General features: G+C 55.1%; 3 protein-coding genes across 5 annotated transcripts in view; all 3 read left to right on the forward strand.

Moving 5' to 3' along the window:
• The window catches only part of AKT2 (AKT serine/threonine kinase 2), a 51,928-nt gene extending 45,874 nt beyond the window's left edge, over positions 1-6,054 (forward strand). For all 3 annotated transcript variants that reach the window (XM_089902827.1, XM_089902828.1, XM_089902829.1), the window contains one exon: positions 895-6,054. In XM_089902827.1, the coding sequence (XP_089758953.1) occupies positions 895-974 (80 nt within the window). In that variant the 3' untranslated portion in view covers positions 975-6,054. The remainder of the gene's footprint in view (positions 1-894) is intronic.
• Positions 6,055-7,521: 1,467 nt separating this feature from the next.
• CCNP (cyclin P) lies at positions 7,522-12,353 on the forward strand. Its single transcript, XM_089903492.1, has 7 exons — positions 7,522-7,525; positions 8,101-8,366; positions 9,801-9,890; positions 9,969-10,124; positions 10,951-11,109; positions 11,200-11,351; positions 12,108-12,353. Exons 1-7 carry the CDS (start codon positions 7,522-7,524, stop codon positions 12,271-12,273), a joined length of 993 nt encoding a protein of 330 aa, XP_089759618.1. The 3' UTR covers positions 12,274-12,353.
• Positions 12,354-12,430: 77 nt separating this feature from the next.
• Positions 12,431-17,071, forward strand: TTC9B (tetratricopeptide repeat domain 9B). The gene is made up of 3 exons (XM_089902836.1): positions 12,431-15,238; positions 15,771-15,986; positions 16,866-17,071. Exons 1-3 carry the CDS (start codon positions 14,818-14,820, stop codon positions 16,973-16,975), a joined length of 747 nt encoding a protein of 248 aa, XP_089758962.1. The 5' UTR covers positions 12,431-14,817; the 3' UTR covers positions 16,976-17,071.
• Positions 17,072-17,086: the final 15 nt, after the last annotated feature.

Raw genomic sequence — 17,086 nt, forward strand, 5'->3', positions numbered from 1 at the left:
ACTCGGGGGAGAGGTCCGGGCAGGAGACACTTGAGGAGTCATCAGTGCCCATAGTTGTTTCCCAAGTTGCTCAGGTCTTTGGGGCTGGATGGGTTCAGTGATTCTGTAGCTGTTTGAGTTCTTACTCTCACCTGCCCGGTGCTGGAGACACAGCCGTGACGAGACAGCCCTGGGTCCTGCCCTCAGGGAGCTCAGAGTCCACGTGGGGTGACAGCCCAGAGTGATCAGGCCTGTGGTATTAGAAGTACAGGGTCTGGAGAAGCGCAGAGGAAATGCCTGACTTGGCCTGTGAGTCAGGGAGGGCTTCCTGGAGAAGGAGACTTGCTCTTGGCAGAAGGAGTGGCATACGGGACTCCCAGAAATGGGAGCATTGCAGAGGTCAGAATAGATGGGGGATGGGCGAGGGCATCAGGACCAGAGCAGGAGGATATTGGGGGCCACTGGAGGAGTACGGATGTGTTGCACGGGGAGCCATGGAAGGGTCTTGGGCAGAGGAGGGAAGGGTTGCATCAGGGCTTTAGCAAGTACCCCCGCCTCGGCTGCATGTGGAGGGGAGGATTGCTGGGGGTAGGAGTGGCGCCCAGGTCAGGGGCTGGGCCACAGAAGTCTGGGCTGCACCCCGGCGTGGCCCGGGGCAGAGGAGCTGGGGGGAGCTCGGGAGACTGAGTGAGCAGGCTGTGGGGCCTGTGGGCCAGGGCTCTGGCCCGGGGTGGAGCTGCGGCTGAGAGGAAGCCCCTGAGCCTCGGTCCGGTGGTCCCCGTTCTCGTTCTTGGGGACAGCGCGCCAGCTGGGGGTTGCACTGTGGTCTGGCTGCAGCCCTTCCTGGGGCTGGGTGGGGTGCCCGGGCCCCCTGCAGACCGCTTCTCCCCAATCCACCTCCACCGACCCCCGCAGATGACAGCCTGGGCTTACTCGAACTGGACCAGCGGACCCACTTCCCCCAGTTCTCCTATTCGGCCAGCATCCGGGAGTGAGCCGAGTGAGCTGCCCGCCGCCGCTGCCACTGCCACAGGACGCACGCGCGGCTGCCGTCACCACCGGGGGGGGGGGGCTTTTTTTTTTAAACTTTTTATTTTGCCTTCTTTGTTTGTGTCCCCATCCCTCACCTTCTGACCCCCATTTCCAGTTTTTTCTTCAGCCCTCTGCCAAACTCACCTCAGTGGTCCTAGTGGCCCTGCCTACAGGATCCTATCCTGCCCTCACCTTTGTGCCCAGACCAGGATTTGGGAGACTCTCCACTGCCTGCCCCAGGACCAGGCCTTTGGGCAGTTGGAGAGATGCCGGTTTTTAATCAACATAAAGCCCCAGTGAGGGGCGAAGCATGGAGCCGTGGGGCCCACCTGAATTTCTGGCTGGGGTGCCCATGGGCAGCCCTGCCTCTGGGTTGCTGCTTCTGTCAGAGGCTGCCTTGTGGTGGGCCACCCGGTGGACAGCGCCCTGGTGCTGCCTTCCCTGCCCTGTCGTTAGGCGCGGAGTGGCCTGGCGTGGGGCAATCCAGCCTCCTTCTCCCATGGGGGCGGAAAAGCAATAATGTCCAGGGATCAGAGGTGCGGGAGTAGGCGAGGGCCTTTGGAAGCCGCATGCAGGATTGGGGGTTCAGGACTCCCTCGTGGGGAGGGGGCCTGCTCTACCCTGTGGGGAACCGGGAGGGGGCCCAGGGGATGGGCGCTGCCTCCTGGCCCTGTCTTCCCCCATCCCCTAAGCTGCTCTTCTGACCCTGGGGATGAGGCAGGAGGAGCACCTGGGGGCTGGCTTCCCCACCCACCAGCCCCGTTCCTTACCTCCTGCTGGAGCCCGGGCCTGGCCCCGCCCCTTCTGAGGATGGGGGCCGGGATCTCCCCCTTCTCTCTGCCTGGGGCGGAGGGGCGCCAGCCTCGGCTGTTACACATCTCGCACCGAGACAGTATTGGGCCCGGTGGACTTGGGTCGAAGAGTGGGTGGGGCTGGGTGTCTGGTACGAACCGAGGTAGGGGCCTCTGAGAAGGGAGGCTCCAGGCCACCTCACTCCTCCCCCCTCTCCGGGCCCCGCGTTCTGCAGCCTTAAGGTGAACGTGTCAGTGCTGTGGGCACTCAACGTGCGTGCCTCAGGCTGTGTGTGTCTGTGGGCGTGCCTGTGCATCTGGGATGCAGATGCACGTGGGGTGTGTGTGTGTGTGTGCATGTGTGTTGGGTATGTGTGTGCGAGGGCAAGCGAGTCCCGGCCTCGAGTGCGCGTGGTGTGTGTGGGCTCGGGCCCCGCCCCTGGCTCAAGCATTTCAACCCGAGGGGGAGGGGTGCTAGCTTAGCAGGGGAGCCACACCTGAGGTCCACTTGTTGCCCTGTCCCCCCTGCCCCGTTCCCCCCAGCATCTCTGGGGTTTGGGATTTAGTTTCTGTGGTTTTGATCACCTCAGCCCACCTTCTGTAGGTAGGTCACAGAGAGACATTCTGGGGTGGGGTGGGGGGTTGGTTTGGGTGGGTGGGTTCTGACTTTTCCTGTCTGTGTGTGTATGTCCTTAACCTGACAGTTCTCCCTCCTCCCACCGGCCTGTCCGCATCCCTCGTGTTTGTACGGTACAAGCAATAAAGACACTCATTTCAGCCTGGGGCCCAACCCCCGGGCCTTTCCTTGCTTCCGGAGTCTGGCCCCGGGCATCAGCTGCCTCGGCTCCTGTCCTTCTGGCCCCAGGGCCTGGGAGCCACGAGGAGGGGGGAAGGTGTGCGCAAGCTCAGGGTGGAGGGTGGGGGCCGCTAAGCGGAAGCTGCCCAAGAGTTTGGGGAAGGCGCCTGGGCGGGGGGTACAGTGGACAGAGACCATTGCAGTCCCTCGGAAGCTGCTTGGGAAAAAAGAGGTGGGGTGGAGAGATGGGGGTGGAAGGGGTGCGTGGTGTCGCTGGGCCCTGGAGTGGGTGTGGGAGGGAGAGGACTCATTTCCTGTGGCCCTTGAGCCCTGGAAGGGGGCACTGCCTGCTCACCCCATCTTACCTATGGCCCCCAATTCTGATACACAACCCTTGGTGGATCAATGGGATGTGTGGTGGCGGTCGGCTGGGAGCACCTCAGGTTGGGTTACAGCCTTCACAGCTCTGGGACCGACCCGTCTGGCACCTGTCCCTTTAGTCCTGGAGTCACCATGCTTGAGTCACTCCTCTCAGACCCCAGGGCCAGGGCTGCCCCTGCGGAGCCCCGGCACAGGTGAATTTAACGTCAGATTTTGCCGGAAGGTGTAAGGCCTTCACACACACGGAGGCTTTGAGATTGTAAATGGGGGTAGAGGAAAAGTCAGATGCTACAACCAGGACTCAAGGAATTTTTTTTGTTTTCTAACTTCATATGGACTTTATTATGAATTGAGTTACAAAAGTATGTCCTGGTGGTCATATGATAAACGTCAGAGAGGCTTATAAAGAAAAGCCTTTTAAAAGCAACTATACTCCAATAAAAATTAATTGAAAAGAAAAGCCTTTTACTCTTCCCTCTTGTCCAGCCCCTGGAGGTGACCGGTGCTAGATTTTCTTGTCACACCACACTGTCACTCAGACCTCCGTGTGGGTCCACCCCCGTATCTACCTCAGCCAGCTAGTGGTTGTCTTAACAGTCCGCGGAGACCTCCCACGGGTTCCTCAGCTGCTGCCCTCAGTTGAATGTATATCTGTAGATGTAGTGGTGCTTCTTTTTTCGGTAGGAGAACTTTTCCCAAATAGGGAGTTTTAGAGGGGAGTGTTTTAATAAATTTTACCAATTAGGAAAATTAAATTTTGACTAGATCTGTCTTTTCTCATGTGCATTTAGACAGTTTCACAAGTTTTGTGAAAGGAGGAGGAGACTCAAAACCGCCCCCAGGCCTTGAGTGAGTCATTCTGGTCCTCATGTTACCCCTGTGCCAGTGGACACAGTGCCGTGAAAGGCTGTCCCTCTGTCTGCATAACTCTTTCCTCCCAGCTGAGGTCATCAAGCTGCTGGGCTCTATACTGCTGCATCTTACCCCTCCCCCCACCTCCTGCCAGCATATGTATGTACATCAGTAGGCTTGCTGGGTCATTGGTAGAAATGAGATCCTCCTCTCTGAGCCACTTTTCTGCATTTGGGGGACTCCTCGTGGACACTTGTCATGCCTCCAGCCGCTTCACGAGCTTTCTCTGCTTTCTCGGGTTGGATGTGCCTCAACTGATTCAGCTGCCCCCTGTCGACAAGAATTTACTTGGCTTCCAGTTTGTTTGCTGCCACCAGCAGTGCTGTAATAAACCTTTGACAGTGTAACAATCCATCTTACCGCGCTTGTGCTTTTTAAGTTTTTGTGGCCTACATTCTAGAGTTGCTGTATTTTAATACATGCCAGATAGCTTTCCCCAAAAGTGTAGCGATTCACATATTTTTAACTTTAATTTTGAGATAATTGCAGACTCGTTGAAAACTTTGAAACTTTAAAAATAGTACCACAGTGATTCTAGGACTGGAGCAGAAAATGTACAAGATGAACCCGAACATCTTGTGCCCGAAAATAAGGACCTACTAGAACCAAACCATACCCTCACTGACGGGGCGTTGAAGGGACACAGGAGCCAATGGGAAAGAGCCCCCAGTGGCCACAGCTGAAAGCAATTTGAGCGACAATAAATAGCATAGTATTGGGTTATACCCAAGGGGTAAAATAAATGAGTCTGTGCTGATATAAATGACAAATGGTGAGAACAGACATATCTGTACAGAATTCCAGATAATACCTGTAAATAGTCTGCCTTCAAAGAGGGGAAACGTGGCCCCCACTCCTTTGGTATGGACTGCAAGGTGACTTGCCTCCAAAGAGTACAGTATGGAAAGGGGGGAAGGCAACTGTTTAGTGGAGAAAGTGGAGCTGCATCAGGCAGGTGGTCAAGGTCAACGTCAAGTGGTGAATCATGTCGGCAATGTGTACCTCCTATAGGAGGCGATTAGATGATACTTTACCTCTGGGGTCTTCCTGAAACATACACTCTCAGTGTAATAAAGAGAAAACACGCATCAGGAAAATTCCAGCTGAGGGATGTTCTGCGCAAGACCCGACCACTGGTTCTCAGAACTGTCAAGGTTGTTCAAAACAAGGAGAACCTGAGAAGCTGTCACAGCCAAGAGAAGCCTTAGGAAGCATGAAGACTAAATGTAATGTGGTGTCCTGAATGGGGTCCTGGGACAGAGAAGACATTAGGTGAAAAGTCAGGAGATGTGAATAGTGCGTGGACTTGAATAATACTATGTCCCTATTGGTTCATTAAATTGTGACAAGACCACACTAAAATGTTAATAGGGGAAACTGGGTCTGGGTATATGGGGACTCTGTCCTCTCTTTGCAACTTTCCATAAATCTCCAAAATTAATTTTTAAAAAGTACGAAAAATTTTCATCTACCCTTCACGCAGGTTCTCCGTGATATGCTACACTGACTTTATCCCCCCGCCCCGATATTTATGCATCTGTCCCAAAACAAGACCATTCTCTTACATAATCACGGTCCAGTTATCAAGGTCAGGAAATTAACATTGATACAATGCTTTTCTCTTGGACCTTGATCAGATTTTACTGATAGTCACATTAATGTCCCCAAATACAAAAGAAAAGTCCTGGCTAATGACTCAGTCCAGGCTCACACGTTGCATTCAGTTGTCTGGTTTGAAGCTTACAGGGCAGTTATTTTGCAGAATGCTCCTCAGAGTTTGTTGCCTGATGTTTCCTTGTGGTTATATGTAAGCTGTTTTTGAAAAGAATTCCCCCAAATGAGATGCCCCTCTCAGTGCATCCGTCAGGAGGCACATGAGGTGATCTGTCCTATTCCTGGTGATGACTTTGATTCCTTGGTTAAGGTGGCGTCTGTCAGATTTCTCCTCTGTAAAGTTACTACTTTCCCTTTGTAGTTATTTCGTACAGGCATATCTCATTTTATTGTGTTTTGCTTTATTGCACTTGTCAGATACGGCATGTTTTACAAATTGAAGGTTTGTGGCAACCCTATATTGTCAGATGATGGTTAGCGTGTTTTTTGTTTTTCTTTTGTTGTTTTGTGTGTGTGTGATTTTTTTTCAATAAAGCATTTTAAAATGAAGGTATGCACATTGTTTCTTTAGACATAATACAATTGCACACTTAATAGACTACAGTATAGTGTACACAACTTGTATGTGCACTGGGAAACCAAAATGTGACTCACTTTATTGTGATATTTGCTTTACTGGGGTGGTCTGGAACCAAACCTGCACTGTCTCTGAGGTCTGCCTGTACTGTGTAGAGATACTCTGAGCATATAAATATCCAGGTTCTCATCAGGGGTTCAGGCAAAGGGAACAGCAAGTGCAAAGGTCCTGAGGCAGGCAGGTGTCTGATGTGTTTGGGGAACATAAAGAAGACAGGGTATGTCAGAAAGACTGAGGAATGGGGAGAGTAGAAGGAAATGAGTTTAGAGAGGTAACAATGTGCCCAAAGGACCTTGTGCTGAAGGTAAGGAGTTTGTTTTATTTTAAGTATGACAGAAGGCCAGTGGTCCGGGATCTCACACTCTTCTCTCTGCTCACTTTTCCAGCCTCGCTGACCTCTCAATGCCTGAAAATAGCAAGCTCTCCTACCTCAGGGCCTTTGCTCCTGCTGTTCACTCCGCCTGGGATATTCTCCCCTCGCTTTGTGTTTCTGGCTCCTCCTCTTACAGGTTTCAGTTTCAACATCACCTCCTCAAAGAGGCCCTTCCAGATCATTTAAAAATTACATCCAGGGCTTCCCTGGTGGCGCAGTGGTTGAGAGTCCGCCTGCCGATGCAGGGGACACGGGTTCGTGCCCAGGTCCGGGAAGATCCCACATGCCGCAGAGCGGCTGGGCCCGTGAGCCGTGGCCGCTGAGCCTGCGCGTCCGGAGCCTGTGCTCCGCAACAGGAGAGGCCACAACAGTGAGAGGCCCGCGTACCGCAAATAATAATAATAATAATAAATTTAAAAAAATAAAAATTACATCCAGCCTGTTCATTCATTCATTCAACAAACGTTTGAGTACCGACTATGTGCTAAGCCCTGTTCTAGGCACTGAGAATACAGCAATGAAAAACAAACTAGATAAGCCCTGCCCTCATGGGGTTCACATTCTAGTCAGGAGGGAGACAATAAATAAAGCAGTAAGTGCTAAGAAGAGAATAAGTGCATCGAAAGAATGGGAACAGGAAATGCTTAGGATGGCACTTTTTATGGAGAAGGTAACATCTGAGTAAACACTTTACAGGAAATGAAGGATCTCTGGCAGAAGAGGTTCCACGCAGAGGGAATAGCCAGTGCAAAGGCCCTGAGGTACGACTGTGCCTGGTGTGGGTGAGGATGAGCCAGGAGGCCAGTGTGGTGGGAGAGGAATGAGTGAGGGGGATAGGAGATGAGCTCAAAGGTGTGTTTGGGATGGGAAGCTAATATAGGGCCACTTGGACTTTCAACTTGAGGGATATGGGAGCCACATGTTCTGAAGAGAGGCAGAGTGTGATCTGACTTATTAGGTGTCACAGGGTCATTTCCAACTGCATGTGGGGAGCAGGCTATAGAGGATGGGTACAGGGAGAGCAGTAAAGAGGCCGCTGCACTAGTCCAGACCGATCGCCGGTGACTTGTGCCGGTCACCTCCACAGTAGGCTGTGGGCTTGGTAAAGGCAGCGACCACAGGTGGTTTGCTCATCCCTGAATACCCACTACAGGGGACAGAGGCCCTCTATTAATATTTGTTATGTGATTTTATAGCTCCCATGCCTTGAGCTTTAACTGTATTAATCCCTGTGCTGGACACTTAAACCATCTTACAAATTCCTCAGGATAACTCTGTCGGCTAAGTTTTCAAATCCTTACTTTATAGCTCAGGAGGGTGAGGCTCAGAGGGCCTGCGTCAGTCATATAGTAAGTAGCAGGAAGAGGATTTGATCCAGCTGTCTGACCTAGAAGGTTTGGAGGGTGCAGAGCCAGCCCGCGTAGCATTCGCCATTGCCTGTGCGCCTGCCCAGGTGAGGCGTGCTCAGCGCGCATGCGCCCAGGCGCATTTAAAGCGCCCACCGCGGGTCCTCAGCTCCAGCGGGAAGAGGCGGGAGTTCGGCTTGGCCCTTGACTCCAGCCTGAAGGATGCTGGTGAGATACAGGAGCCAGGTTCCCACCTCCTGGCTTGGGCCTTTCTCCAGGCCCTGACCCCACCCCCTCTCCCTTGCAGAGTCCAACTGCCCACCTCGATCCCGAGCCTCGGAGCACCCCAGTCCCCGACGGCGTCCCCGCGGGCAGGAGGGCCTCCCCAGGATGCCCGGAGAGGACCCCCGGGCCATGCGCGCCGCCGGGGCTGGAGGAGGCTCTGAGCGCGCTGGGGCTGGAGGGAGAACGTGAGTACGCCGGGGATATCTTCGCCGAAGTCATGGTGAGTGGGACCGGGGCGGGACACTCGTGGACCAGCGGGCTTTGGGCAACTCTGGCGCCGCCCACATCCCTGGAGGGCAGCAGAGGCTGTCGGGTTAGAGGAAGCCAAAGCTGACTCGCTCGCCCAACGCCCACTCAGCAAGCATTCCCTAACTCCCACCTCGCCAGCCTCTCACCTCGCTTCCCACCCGACTTTGCAGCTTTTACACCACTGCCACCCACAACTTGGCTTTTCTCTCGCACTGTTACCTGTGTGGTTTCCACTGCCGGGAATGCCCTTTCCCATCTTCCCCAGGCTGTCTGCAGCCCCTCCTTTGGTATTGCATAACCTCTCGTACTTGTCCCTCACATTTACTCACTTACCAACTATTTAGCGAGTTATAACAAATGTTTCTGAGCATGTTCTAGGCACTGGGGATGCTGCGATGGACAACATGAGGTAGTCTGTCCTCACTGTGGGGAGACAAACAAATGCGGGTGATAATTTCAGAAGGGCCACAAAAACCAAACACAGGCCACGGTGGTCCACAGTTAACTGTCTGAGACAGGCACTGCCAGAAGAAATACTGAAGGGATGTGTTTATTTAACAAACATCTTGTGAGCATCTCTCCTGGGTCAGGGTCTCTGTTAGGAACCAAGACACAGCTGTGATCTGAACAGAAATCCCTGCCCTCGTGGTGCCAGCAGTCTAGTGGGGCAAAAAGACAAAACATTCAAGGAAACACAGGGTATCTCTAGACTGAAATACTATGAAGAAAATAAAGCAATGAGATAGAGATGATGGGGTGCAAGGAAAAGTATAGAAAAAGTCAGGGAAATTTTAGCTGAGACTGGAATGACCGAGAAGTCAGCAATGCAAGGAGTGGGGAATGACCATTTCAGCTGGAGGGAATGGCCGGTACATAAGTGCAAAGGTCCTGATTTAGGAATGAGCTTGGCATAGTCTAGGGTCAAAAGAACGCTGGAGTAGGAGTGTGGGTTGTGAGGGGAGAGAGGGAAGAGGTGATGTTGGAGCAGGGCCTGAGAGAGTCTGAGAGCAATTGGGATTTTTCTCCTAAGGGTACTGAAAGCCAAGGAAGGGTTTTAAGCAGGGGAGTTCCTTAGTCAGATTTATGCTTTAGAAAGACCCTCTGGGTGCTCTGAGGAGGATGGGTTGAGGCTTGGTGGCTAAGATTGGAGTCTGGGAACCCGGGAGGAGATGCTCAGGAAGTCCTGTGGCCATGGGGGATAGACTGGAGAGATGGAAAGTGAGGCGTCCAGGGTTCTAGATGGGGACACGGAAGAGCATATTCGGAGGGGATGTCGGAGGCCAGTTTGTGTGTGGCACTCGGGACATCCAACTGGTGCGAGGAGATTGCTGCACCCAGGGCTGGAGCCCGGGAGAGAAGCCGAGGCACAGGTGAGGAGAGTGAGGCCGTTCCTGCCCGACCCCAGGTGTGCCGCGCGCTGCCCCGGAGGGCCCTGCCCCGCACCGTGACCCCGGAGATGCGCGCGCTAGTGGTGGACTGGCTAGTGCAGGTTCACGTACGTAATGGGGAGGGAGAAAGGGCTGGGCCTGCGTAGCATCCTAGAACCGTGGTGATTACCTGCGCCTCTCCCCAGGAGTACCTGGGCCTGGCGGGGGACACGCTCTACCTGGCCGTGCACCTGCTCGATTCCTACCTAGGCGCGGGCCGAGTGCGCCTACACCGCCTGCAGCTGCTGGGCGTGGCCTGCCTGTTCGTGGCGTGCAAAATGGAAGAGTGCGTGCTTCCAGAGGTACTCCCGGGGCGGGGCTTGGGAGGGTGGAGCCCTTCCTCGCCGCATCACAGATTAAATGCCTACTGTGTGCCAAGCGAGCACTTTACCTACTCTTGGAATCCCAGCATGTCTGCCTGTGGTAGAGGCTACCAGTGTGTCCCTTTAACAGAGGAAGAGACTGAGGCCCAGAGAGAGGAAGACATTTGCCCAAAGGCAAGCATTTGGGACTTGAACTCAGTCTTGAATAGTTAGAGTAGTTATAGTCCTTCTTTTTTTTTTTTTTTTTTTTTTTGCGGTACGCGGGCCTCTCACTGATGTGGTCTCTCCCGTTGCGGAGCACAGGCTCCGGACGCGCAGGCTCAACAGCCATGGCTCACGGGCCCAGCCGCTCCGCGGCATGTGGGATCCTCCCTGACCGGGCACGAAGCCGTGTCCCCCGCATCGGCAGGCGGACTCTCAACCACTGCGCCACCAGGGAAGCCCCTATAGTCCTTCTTGAGTAGTTATAGTTAACATGCATAAACTCAGTGCCGTATCAGAACTGCCTGGTGAAGTAGGGAGTAACATCTCCGTTTTATGGATGAAGAAACTGAATCTCAGAGAGCTTCAGTGGATGTCCATGTCACACAGAGAGTAAATGGTAAGGTTTGAGCTCGGGAACCAAGTCTATCTGACTCTGAAGCCTCTGCTTCCCACGATTTCCAGACAACAAATCAATGGCCCCATTTTACAGACCAGGAAACTGAGGTCCAGCACAGGGACTGAACCGATCCCAGGAGCTCAAGGGCAGGGAGTAACGAGCCGGGGTTCAAGATTCCTCCACCTCTTTCCCCCCAATTCCCAGCCCACCTCCCTCTGCCTCCTGGGCGATGGCTCCTTCTCGCGGGCCGAGCTTCTGTGCGCGGAGCGCCGCATCCTGAGCCGCTTGGATTTCCGGCTGCACCACCCGGGCCCGCTACTTTGCCTCGGGCTGCTTGCTGCGCTGGCCAGGAGCGGCCCCCAGGTGCGCGGGGCAGGGGCGTGACCTGCGCGGCTAGGGGCGTGGCCTTCATGGGAAGGGGCGTGACTTGATTGCTCCCCGCCACAACGGCAGGTGTTGCTACTTGCCACTTACTTCCTGGAGCTGTCTCTGCTGGAGGCCGAGGCAGCAGGATGGGAGCCGGGTCGCCGTGCCGCTGCAGCACTGAGCCTGGCACACCGGGTGCTCCACGGGGCGGGTTCCGGGCCCGAGCCGGCGCTTTACAGGTATGGCCGCGGCGGAGGTTCTCTGTGGCTTCAGGGCCTACCTTCTTGGTCGCCGTCTTTCCCGTCTCAGAGAATGTGAGACAATTAGGTGTGTGTGCGGGGGGCTGGGGGCTGGGGTGGGGCTAAACTTGTTTGCTGGGTGCGAGAGAGAATGGGGTGTCTGCCTCGTCTGGGGGGTCCCATTTGCTTTTCCCTGGGGGTGTCTGAGAGACTGGGGTGTTTGTTCAGATGTGGGGGCCCTTAACCTTGCCCCAGGGTGAAAAATAGGATCTCCTCAGGCCCAGAAGATGCTCTAACTGCGTTCCAGGGTTGAGAACGAGAGGTCTGCCAGCCTCGAGTCCCTTAGCTCCCTTCCTGGCCACGAATTGGTGTCCCTTTAGCTTCTGGAGTCCCTCATCTCCTTGTTAACCACGCCACCGCGGGGCAGGGTGAATCATCTTTTCCTCCAGCCCGTGCCCTAGGGTAGAGCTGGATGTCTGTCTGCCCATCCTCAGCCCCAGTCCTTCCCTCTCCGCGGGTCCTGGCTCTCCCATAGCCGCGCTCTGAGGGAAAAATAGGGGGTCTGCCCCTCGTCAGCGCCCTCCAGTCACTCTAGATGATGGACAGCGTGTCCGACCTCGAGAGAACTCCTGAGAAGTCCTCGGGGACCCAAGTCAGCTTGTCTTCTCAGCCTCGAGCCCCAAGCTCCGAGGACAGGTCTTCTCCTATTCCCCGCTACCCCTGCCTCATCTCTGTTTCTCCGTCTCTCCGCCGCAGCCGGGCGGAGCTGGGCCCGGTCGAGCCGTGCATGGTCCGCGCCGCGCTCCGAGGCCCTGCGCCCGGCCTCGCCGCCATCTTCCTCAAGTACGCGCGGCCCCAACGCCAGGGCACCAGCCTCGTCGCCGCCCGCCTGCTCCGCCACCCCCCGGCCGGGCCTCCCTGAGCCCCGAGACCCCAGCAAAAAAAGGCTCTCTTTGTGCGTCTGTCTCCCACTTCAATAAAAGAGTTTTTTATTCCGAGCGCTCTCTATCCTCAGTGGTCGAATTCTGGCCCCTCTGTCGCTTTTGATTGGTCACTTCCCGGGCTTCCCACCCATCTGATTGGATGTTCTCACCAAGTCCCTTAATGGCTGCTGGGAGACGCGATGAGAATTCTGGACTCCGCCGCCAGGGGGCAGTGGCGGGCTTCCGCAAGCACCGCTGAGCGGGACAAAACGGGGATCCCTAACGCAAACGCTTGCGGGAGTTAGGGATGCTGAGAGGAAAATCGCAATGCAAGCGAAGGAAACTCGGTCTTCGGGTTGGGGAGAAGCTAGGAGCAATGGCGACTGTGAGAAGCTGAGAATGCCTGTCCTAGTCATGAGGAATGCTAGCTACCTTGATGTTGCCAGATTTTCAGATTTTGTTCACGAAGGAAGCTGAAAATCTGTGATTCCATAAATATCTCTGCTCTTCTAATGCTGGCAACTAATTCAATATTTTTAACGGTTGCACAAATCTAACACATTACATATACTGGCCTGTGAGGGTCATCAGTTTGTGATAGTATGGGCCTTTGGTGGCAAGAGTTTGTTAAATGGGATCTGATTTACTTAACCTCTGAAGTGCCACAATGTCGGTAGGTATAATATAATACAGACCTCTTGGTGGTGTGATGAGGACGTGAGTTAACATAAACCTAAAGCTTTAAGACCGTGTCTGACACTTAGTAGGTGTTGCGAATGTGCTAGCATTGCATCCTAGCAGGATTGTGAGGTACAGTTGTCCCCTGTTTCTACCGAGCCCCTAGCACCTAGCCATTTGGTAGGTGTTCAGAAAATAATTGTTATGAATCAGTGGGTTTCCAAGTTTTTAATTAAAACAAAAACATGCCCGAGGTGCAGAAAGGTGACCAATGCTGTTCTGGAATCCAATCTCAGGAATATTAGACTCTTAACCAAGCCTGGGTTTGGAGGTGCAGAGAGGAGGAAGTTTTCACCACTGAGGTGTTCAAGTTTGGAGGATTGGGGATCAGGGAGAGACTCAGCAAAGTACAATAAAATATAGAAGCAGATACTGCAGTTGGGATGAAAGGTGTCATGTTCAGGTTTGGGCCTGTTGGGTGGGAACTGCCATGGGACCTCCGGGGGAAGAATGTGCAGTGGGAGGGGGAAGGGACAGTGGAAATGCAGGCTTGGTGCTTGGGAATGAGACTCCAGCTAGGGTCTTGGGTGTGTGTGTGTGGTGGGGGTAATGGTGCTAATACATAGTTACTCATTTATTCAACAACTATATGTGGATGCCGACTCAGAGTCAGGCACTTACGACCACATATCTCAGTCTCATGGACGATAAGAAACACTGGCTGTTATTTGCCCATTACTGTACCAGGCCCTGTGCTTTACGTGCATAATATAATTCAGTTCCTACAGCTACTCTGAAGTAAGCTCACTTGTTACCTCCCTGTTACACAGAAGGAAGGTGGAGGAAGACCAAGGAGCTTGGCCAAGGTCCCACCACTGAGTAAGCAGCTAAGGAGTGTTGAAGGACAGTCATTCACCCTCAGTTTTTCTCTCGAAAGCCTCTCATGTATTTCTTTCTCTACACTCTTTTATTATTGTGTGCCTCACTCTGGGCTGTCACTTGACTGCTTTCCCACTGGTTTTCCTACCCAGACAGCGAGCTCGATAAGGGCAAGAAGCAGATCTCTCTTGTTCATCGAGTTCTCCCCTCTTCCAGGAAGTCTTCACTCACCACCTCAGCCTATGCTGGGTACCTCCTCTGGGCCGTCAGAGCCTGTTGTGCTTCCTGCGTCCCAGCCCCGACCCCCCTGCCTGTACTTCCCAGGCTAGCCCTCTCTGGGCTGCCACTGTCTGGTCATTGGTCTGTCTCCCCCACTTCCCTAGGGACCCAGTGAGGGTAGAATCTGAGGCTATCTCAGTCCCTGCTATGTCCCAGCATCACCCAGCCCCAGAGTTGGGCACAGAAAGATATCAGTGAATATTTGTTTGTTGCATAGATAAATGAATGGGTTCCAAAGTTGCTATCATAGTCCCATGTTACTGATGAGGATACAGAGTTCCAGGTAATTCAGGTGATTTATCTAAGTCATACAACTAGTGAGAAAATAAGCAGGTATTTGAATCTGGGCAGCTTGCATCCATAGCCTGTGTTCTTATCCAATATGCCAAATGCCTAGCGGTCTGAAAACCAGCCTTCCACGAGGTTGTTATCTTCCTGCTCTTTCTCCCAGACTTGTTCTTTCCTTCTAGAAAGGTTTAGGAGCTTTGGGCATGGGAGAGGAGAGCAAGCAGGAGGATTGGGAGGGTAAGGGGAGTGCGAAGAAGGGATTTGAAGGAGACAGTGGGGAGGTCTTGAGGGGTTTCTCTAGACCCATAGGGGGCAGCCGGAGTCGGCTACCGGAGGTGCGGGGGCGGAGAAAGAATGGGGACCAGCCCCGCGGGGGGGCGATGCGGTAGCTGCAGCGGCGGCCGCAGGAGTTTCCCACAATGCAGCGCGGCGCGCTGTCCCCGGTGCTGATGCTCAGCGCTGCCCCGGAGCCTCCGCCGTGCCCGCCTCCCGCCCTTTCCCCGCCGGGCCCCAGCCCCCGCCATGGGTCGGCTCGGTCCAGTCCTGCCCCAGAGCCGTCGGGGGGCCTGGGTGCGGCTCTCGACAGCAGCCTGCGGGCCGCCGTGGCGTTTAAGGCGGAGGGTCAGCGCTGCTACCGAGAGAAGAAGTTCCGGGAAGCCATCGGCAAGTATCATCGGGCACTGCTGCAACTGAAGGCGGCGCAGGGGGCCCGCCCTGGAGGCCTGCCCGCTCCCGCCCCCGCCCCCGGGCCCGCCACCAGCCAAGGGCCAGCCCGCCTCAGCGAGGAGCAGCGGCGCCTGGTGGAGAACACGGAGGTGGAATGTTATGACTCTCTCACTGGTACGGGGCCGTCGGGGAGCGCAGAGGGTGCATATGTGAGAGGGGTGGGACGTGAGAGGCACTAGTCAAGCCTTGGGGGGGCGGCTGGAGGCTTCAAGGGGCTAGGGCTGGGGTCTGTGGTGGGAGACCTCAGAACTTGATCAGGAAGAGGGGTTGGGAGTCTAGGGGACCACAGGGAATGGAAGGAGCTGGGATGCAGGAAATGGGCTTTGGGCTGCGACCTGCGAACCTCAGGTGAGAAAAACCTACCTTGGATGAGCCATTCAAGGACCCGTCCCTCACCTCTGAGATCACCCTTAGTACTCTCCCCTACAGACACCTCCCAGCTAAGCACCTGTGAGCCCCTGTCTGTGTTTTTCGCGCCTTCTAGCGGCGGTGCAGATTGATTCTGTCTTGATTGGTCAGAAGCTTGGCGGCCCCCGGTGGCCTGAGCAATCCCTTAGGCCGGGTTCAGCCGTGGGAAAGGGAAGGGGTCCTCCGCAGCCTGAAGGCCAGGCTCCTCGCGGTCAGGTGAGGCCTGGGGTGTCGAGAGGCTCTGCGAGTGTCGGTCGTGGTGCCCCCGCAGCCTGCCTGCTGCAGTCGGAGCTGGTGAACTACGAGCGGGTGCGCGAGTACTGTCTCAAGGTGCTGGAGAAGCAGCAGGGCAACTTCAAGGCGACCTACCGCGCCGGCATTGCCTTCTACCACCTGGGCGACTATGCACGTGCTTTGCGCTACCTGCAGGAGGCCCGCAGCCGGGAACCCACAGGTGAGGGGGCGGGGAGGGAGCAGGGAAAGGGGCTAGAGAGGAGGAAACAAGGGCAGGAGGATCAGGGCAGAGCTGCTTCAATGAATGCTGTACCCCTCACCCCACGTCCGGCCTCCACCCATCTACTACTTGCACACCCACTCCTCCACTCACCTGCCGTTCGTTCGCGCCCACTCACCCCTCGTTCCTCTGGCGTTCACCCAACCACCTCTCACCTGTTCCATCCTGAGCCCGTCCTGCTGCTTCCCATTTACCTACTCAGCCACTTCCCTGGCCACTCACAACCCCCTCCCCCATCACCATTTTCCCCTCCCCCTGAATTAATTCATCTACTCACTCACTAACCTGTTCACACACTCACCTATTCTTTCACCTGTTTCCTGGCAGTGCCAGGAGATTGGCAGGGGGCGGGGTTGGCAGAGCTGGAGGCTTGTTCCTTGCCCTGTGGGAGGTCATAGGGTGTGTGTGCGGTGGGGTGGCGGCAGACACAATACTCAGTTCTGTATTAGGAGCCACTGAAGAGGGAGCACAGCAGGTGCATGACACAGGGTGTGGGAGCAGGGGCAAGATGAGTTTTCCTGCTGAGCAGTTTGGAGGGAACAGGCTTCTTACAGTTATCACTGGAGGGTAAGAAGTGTGACAGGAGTCTCTGAGAAGAGGCATTCCTGGCAGAGGGCACAGCAGATGCAGAAGTGTGGACGTGTGACACGCCCTGCTCTGCTTGCTCGGTTGGGGCTTTGGGAGAAGGGCTCTGGCTCTACCAGCCGTGGCGGGGTGGGCCGCCGAAGGCCGGGGTCCATGAAGTGTGAGCCGAGGTGGTGCAGATGTCACCTGCTGCCCCAGGACACGCAGATAATGCCCTGCCCACCTCCCCTGCAGACACCAACGTCCTGCGCTACATCCAGCTGACTCAGCTGAAGATGAACCGTTGCAGCCTCCAGCGGGAAGACAGTGGGGCTGGGGCTGCGTCCCGGGGTGTCACTGGCTGAGGCCAACTTGGGGGGACCGTTCCTACCCCCACTGCCCCCCACCTCACCATGTAACTTCCCCTGACTCATGTGTTTGCTGGTAAAGCACTTGTCGCTGGTGACCATAACCTC

This window comes from Delphinapterus leucas, chromosome 20 (assembly GCF_059928025.1).
Source record: "Delphinapterus leucas isolate spDelLeu-1000000601 "Yukka" chromosome 20, BTC_Dleu_Yukka2, whole genome shotgun sequence".
NCBI lineage: Eukaryota > Metazoa > Chordata > Mammalia > Artiodactyla > Monodontidae > Delphinapterus > Delphinapterus leucas.

Coding starts and splice junctions, on each gene's coding strand:
- TTC9B (XM_089902836.1), top strand. CDS start 14,818: ATGCAGCGCGGCGCGCTGTCCCCGGTGCTGATGCTCAGCGCTGCCCCG. Junction 15,239..15,770: donor ATGTTATGACTCTCTCACTG/GTACGGGGCCGT, acceptor GGGTGTCGAGAG/GCTCTGCGAGTGTCGGTCGT. Junction 15,987..16,865: donor CCGCAGCCGGGAACCCACAG/GTGAGGGGGCGG, acceptor CCTCCCCTGCAG/ACACCAACGTCCTGCGCTAC.
- CCNP (XM_089903492.1), top strand. Junction 8,367..9,800: donor ATATCTTCGCCGAAGTCATG/GTGAGTGGGACC, acceptor GCCCGACCCCAG/GTGTGCCGCGCGCTGCCCCG. Junction 10,125..10,950: donor AAGAGTGCGTGCTTCCAGAG/GTACTCCCGGGG, acceptor CCCAATTCCCAG/CCCACCTCCCTCTGCCTCCT.